Here is a 6,000-nt window from a genome sequence, read left to right as displayed (position 1 = left end):
CTAAGTTTCTAAGATGAGAATGTGGTTTATTTTCGTTTTGATCTCTAGGGCCTGGAAATGTACATACTGGGTTGCCGACGTGGAAAGCAGACACAAAACGGTTTTAAAATATAAACCCTGATGTTGACTCTCTTTCACAGTAGCTTTTGAAATGCTTACATGAACCCTGCAAGGAAAAAAAAAAAAAATTTCTTCAGTGCCTCCCCGTCGGGGAATCGAACCCCGGTCTCCCGCGTGACAGGCGGGGATACTCACCACTATACTAACGAGGAATTGCACGACAAACGTTGTTCTGACAGTTCTCTTATCTCTTTTTACCCCGCCCTTCTCATGACCCACAATCATCAGTAGGCCTGACACTTCTACTGCTATTGCAACTTCCATCGAAGTTGAATGGAACTAAAATAAAAGCCTTCACTTATTTCCATCTGCTTACCCTTCCTCTAACTTCCATTCCCCTCCTTTTCTCCCCTCCTCCCACTTTGGGAGAAATATCGATCCACTTCTACACCCCTGGACACACACACACACACACACACACTCCCAGAGAGCAAAGCGCACGCCTTGTCGCACTGCACCATGGGACTTGTAGTTCCATCAATGCCACACCCTACTCTTTACTGACTTTAAAGAACTTCCTTTCCCAGCGGACGCCGCGAATTCCTCCTCCTCTCTTTACCTCACTCCCCCTTTCTCTCGCGCTCAGCGGAGTAGTCTGGTTGCTGAGAGCTGGGGTGCAGATCGTGTGCATCGGGACTCCTCACAGCCATGCCCGAGGTAGTGGATACGTGCTCCTTGGCCTCCCCGGCGTCCGTCTGCCAGACCAAACACCTGCACCTGCGTTGCAGCATCGACTTTACTCGCCGGGTACTGAGCGGGACCGCCGCGCTCACCATCCAGTCCCAGGAGGACAATCTGCGCAGCCTGGTATGGTGGGACATGCTCCCGGGTGCCCGCCTCTCCCTGGCCACCCGTCTCGTCTCTCACCCCGCTTCGGCCCCTTCCTGATGCCTGCCCTCCGCCTGCTTCACGCATCCGTAGATGCTCCTCCTCAGCCCACAACCCTTGTTCTGCACCTCCTCTTCAGCCTCAACTCATTTCTCAGTGCCCCGTCTTCAGCCCCCTACGCATCCCATATCGATCCCTCCCAGTCCAACTGGAGTCTCTGCATTCCTTCTTTCCCACTATGTATACCTGCCTTCTCCTCCACTCCTTTCCCCCAAAGCCTCCTTCGCAGTTCCTGGACACATCCTGGTGCCCATTCTACGCCCCGCTCCTCACCCAGCCCTCAAGTTTCATCTTAGCAGGAATTCTCCTTTCCCCGCTAATCCTAGCTCCCAGCGCTAAAGCCGCCCCCTGTAGTCTCCCCATTTCCTCGGCCTGCAGCCCAGAACTCCCTCCTCAGGCCCCAGAATTCTTCCAGTCCCCAGCCCACTTTCCTCAGTCCACACTCTTAGCTAAGTCTCAGGCCCTCTGTCCTGCAGATTCTCAGTCCCACCTCTCCCTCCCAGGCCCCTTTATTTCAACCTGCAGATCTACAGGATACGACCGGATCACCATCTCCCTGCCAGTTCTAAAACCCCCTAGAATTCCGAGCCCCGCTGTAATAACTTTCAGTCTCTGCTTTATAACTCCAGGTGCAGCTGTCTCCGGATTCATGGTTTTTCCTACCTTTGCTTCTTATCACCCTTCTCTGAGAATAATTTAAGGAGGGGTGGGACATTCAAGCTTTCTAAGGATGTCTCAATACAACTGATTAATAGTTGGTTCCCAGCAGCAAGTAATATTGCACTTTCTTAGAAAATAAGGACTTCTCCAAGCTCTCTAGCCACCAGAATGATGAAAAACTTGTTTGGCTTTGTGAAGTGTTATTATTTTATCTGTACAACATAGCCTATTTCCAGTGTTCTTACTCAAACTGTCTGATAATATTTGAATTTCAAAGATAAGGATTTTTACAAATAAGAGGAACAAGAAAACTAGCCATATATATTGCATAGTGTGGTGATGGCTACTACAGCCCAGCAATAAGCAATAGAGAAAGTATATTGTAAGCTTGATAGGGTGAATCAGTGGGATCCACTGATTGGGCGTATTAATAAGTTTAGATAAGAGTTGGTGGCTTTTATGACTTTTGCCTGCTTGAGTAATAGACCTGTATTTTGAGTTCATTGATATGAACCAATAAAGCACCTAACCTTCTTACTTTGTTATTTAACATTTTCCTAGACTAATTCTGGTTTGAAAAATTGGTGGACTCCTCTATGTATTGATTTGTAGTCCCCAGAAGTACTATAAGGAAATAAATAAATCAAAGTAGTATTAGCAAGATCACAACTATTTCCTTATAGGCTGCACTTTGTCTGCTTGAAATGCCAGGCTATCATTTATTATTGCAGACAGCTTTGCCCAGTTAGGATTGGCTGAACTGAAGTCCTCTTTCAATGCAATCTCTCCTTTTAGTAAAAGAAAGTGAATTTTGATAGTTTGTCACTGCTTAATGTGACCTTGCACTCCTATTTATAAAAATTAAACCTTTACCTCTGTTCCATGAGTAAGCTAGAGTTAGGATGCTTAAATTTTATGTCTGTTCAAAGTTCCAGTCTAAAAACTTGCCTGTTTTTTTGCATTCTGCAAATTTCAAGAGAAGATTTTTAAATTGCTAATTCCAACTAGCCAACTATCCAGTTTCCTTGGTTTTTCCTTCTCATTTCTATTTTTGATCAATTGCTTAATAACATTTATCAGTGAAATTTGAAGGGGAATTTCTTAAGTAATTTGGGAGTGCTAGCTGAGGTTAGGACTTGAGATACACAGCTTAAACATTGCATTTCCTATTTTCTCTTGGTCCAGGACTTGTTTCATGCATTAATTGGCATCTACTGTTTCTCTGGCACTGTGTGAAATTCTGGGAATGCGAGCCTAAGTAACATTCTTTTTCTTTTGAAGAGCCCTCAGTCTAATGGATAAAACAAATCCTTGTAATGTGGCACAGTAAGTGCTGCTGGAGAAAGCTGGGCCAGCTGCTGTAACAAACACAGAAGATAGGGAAAAGGTTTCACAGAAAAACAGTTAAAACAGTTTTCTGATACAGAACAGGTTTGAAAAGTTTAGGCAATACAAAAAATAGAAAATGTTCCACTGGGAAATGACCCAAATGATTCACCCTTATGGTTTTAGTGAAGTGAAAGTCACTCAGTCGTGTTCCACTCTTTGTGACCACATGGACTGTATAGTCCATGGAATTCTCCAGCCCAGAATACTGGAGGGGGTAGCCTTTCCCTTCTCCAGGGGATCTTCCCAACCCAGGGCTTGAACCCAGGTCTCCCACATTGCAGGCAGATTCTTTACCAGCTGAGCCACCAGGAAAACCCTTATGGTTATAAAAGTAGTATAAACATAAGTAGTTTATATACATAAGATACTCCCATCAGGTTTTTACAGCAAATCAGATATTCAGAAACGAGTACTGGAATATGAACAAAGGAGTACCTTTATTATTCTTAAGCTATAAAATCCAGTATTTCTGAATCTGCAAGAGTGGGAAGATAATTTAATTTAGAGTAAGGGCAACCATTGAGGGACTTCCCAAAAAGAGGAGTACTCCAAAAGAAATAATAATTGCCCTTTGGAAGGAAAACTGATGATACTCATAACAAATTTGGCTGCTCTTAAAAAACAAAGAGAAAGGGAAAAGATAATAAAACCAGGATGGAAATTTCTTCCCAGCCAAAAACTCTAGACTCTAGATAAGAATAAAATTGTTGAAATTTCCTCAACTTATCACCCAGTTAACTGATCCAAAAGAGAGGGGATTGGAAAGTGACTGTTTCTTGGCTGTCTAACTCCCCATGCTATTCTAGGCCAGATTTCAAGGGAAAGATGTCAGAGGTAGGAAGGTTAGATAGTGAGCAGTTCTGAAAGTTCACAGGGCCTGACCTAGGGTGGTGGTGGAAGGAAAAAAAAAACTATGAGGACAGTGTGAAAGAAAACTTTGTTACTTGGCTATGTGGGATTGGGAAGTGGGACCAATTGTGGATTATTTGAATATTTCAAATCTTAGGTAAGTTGAGGAGTTCCATCAGTGGAATAGAGACAACAGGAGAGAGAGCAAACTTGGGGTACAGAAGGGTGGCTTTGTTTTTAGAATCTTCAGGAGCCTATTGAATATGAGATGCTATTTCCCATGGAAATGTTAACCAGACAGTTAGAGATACCTGCTGAAGTCCTGGGGAGGGGAGGCAGCTGCGAAAGAGATGGGTAGTCACCTGCACAGAGGTTCCAGGTGAAGATGTGAGAATGAGCAAAACTAGGGATTGAATATGGTAAGTAAACTGAAAGCCCAAGGCTAGTTAGTGCATGGGGACATATCTAGATTTTGTAGTTAGATAGGAGGGGGAGGAAAAAAGTATTAGACAAAGATGTGTGACTTCACACATCATTAATGTGTGCAGCCAAGGAAAGGCCTTCAAACAGATGTTATGGTCCACTGGGGCCATTAGCAGCAGAGGTCCAGGTTACTGAACAGAAAAGACCTATTGATCAGGAGGACTGCCCTTCCTGTGGCACAGAAACTAGAAGTCAGACTAAAGAGGAGAAAGGGAGGATAGATTGATGAGGAAGTGGAAATAGCAGCCAGAGATAACCCTTGGAGTTTAAGGAAGGAAGGAGAAAAGTAGAATAGTTATCAAAGCGGGCAGAAGGATTGAGTGAAGTTTTAAAATTAATATAGGAAGCTGGAAGCTTTAAGTTGTTTGGAAACAGGCTTGTGGCATAGGAAGGTTGAAGATTCTAGGACAAGAGATTAGTTGAGAGATAATGAAAGGGTATGGGTTCTAGGGCTTAGATAGAGGAACATTGGGATGGAAAATCCTCAGACACTTGTTGCCACTCCCTTCCTGCCCAAAGCAGATAATCTGCCTGGCAAGTAGATATGCACTCCCAATCTCCCAGTAGCAGGGGTCCCCAACTTCCAGGGTCTAATGCCTGATAATCTGTGATGGAGCTGATGTAATAATAATAAAGTACACAATAAATGTGATGTGGATGAATCATCCTGAAACCATCCCCCCAACCCCCCTGGTCTGTGGAAAAATTGTCTTCTGTGAAACCAGTCCCTGGTGCCAAGAAGGTTGGGGACCGCTGCTCTGTAGGGCCATTTGATCAGAGTTGCTGTAACCAGGTTGGACGTTCTCTAGATACACAAAGCAGTACAGTCTGCTTATTTGCCTGATTAGCACCAAGATTTGTTTTAATTTTGGGGTCTGTGAAATTAGTACAGAGCAGTAGGACTATATGAATTGTAGGAAGAAATACAAGGTAATATATATTGAGGAGTCATGATGAAAGACAAGTTATGGATGAGCTTTTTCATAGTAGAGAAGTTAAGTTTTAGGAGACAGAAGCAAAGGCATTTTCATTTAGATCTGACTTTTACTTAAAGCCAGGGCTTCCCTGGTAGCTCAGACGGTAGAGGGGAAGTTTAGAGAATGTGGATTGGGACCTACGCTAACTGTCAACTCCTTTAATTCCTGTCTTTCACTCTGTATCTTACTCTATCTTAAAGCAACTAGTTCTAATCTGAAATTGTAGTAAGACTGTGACTATCATTTAGTTTTTCCCAGTGCATAAAACAATTTTCTTATCATCTAAAAATACTGATTTATTTCTAGATTCTGGATACAAAGGACCTCACAATAGAAAAAGTGGTCATCAATGGACAAGAAGTCAAATATACTCTTGGAGAAAGACAAAGTTACAAAGGATCACCAATCGAAATCTCTCTTCCTATTGCTCTATGCAAGTATGGATATTCTTATCTTTCTCTTTTATGGCTAACTAAGGGGAATATATATTTTTATTGTAGTTTCTTTTTTCATTTCCTATTTTTAGTTTGTGTGTATGTAGTAATTGGTACACTCCTCCTACCAATCTGCTGTTCAGATCGAAGCTTATAGTGAAAATTATATATTCCTAAAATACTAAAGAAATTCACTGTAT

The 6,000-nt window shown here is 42.7% G+C and overlaps 1 protein-coding gene and 1 non-coding gene across 3 annotated transcripts in view; one reads left to right on the top strand and one right to left on the bottom strand.

Moving 5' to 3' along the window:
• Positions 1 to 200: 200 nt before the first annotated feature.
• TRNAD-GUC (transfer RNA aspartic acid (anticodon GUC)) lies at positions 201 to 272 on the bottom strand. The gene has a single exon. It is a non-coding gene; the product is annotated as a tRNA-Asp (tRNA).
• Positions 273 to 667: 395 nt separating this feature from the next.
• LTA4H (leukotriene A4 hydrolase) overlaps positions 668 to 6,000 on the top strand; it is a 30,502-nt gene continuing 25,169 nt past the window's right edge. The window contains exons 1-2 of one of the 2 annotated variants that reach the window (XM_019961116.2): positions 668 to 927; positions 5,673 to 5,803. In XM_019961116.2, the coding sequence (XP_019816675.2) occupies positions 769 to 927; positions 5,673 to 5,803 (290 nt within the window). In that variant the 5' untranslated portion in view covers positions 668 to 768. The remainder of the gene's footprint in view (positions 928 to 5,672; positions 5,804 to 6,000) is intronic. The other variant, XM_019961115.2, reaches the window with a different exon arrangement.

The sequence above is a fragment of the Bos indicus genome, chromosome 5 (assembly GCF_029378745.1).
Source record: "Bos indicus isolate NIAB-ARS_2022 breed Sahiwal x Tharparkar chromosome 5, NIAB-ARS_B.indTharparkar_mat_pri_1.0, whole genome shotgun sequence".
In the NCBI taxonomy this organism is placed as follows: domain Eukaryota; kingdom Metazoa; phylum Chordata; class Mammalia; order Artiodactyla; family Bovidae; genus Bos; species Bos indicus.
This window is presented reverse-complemented; position numbering and strand designations above follow the sequence as displayed.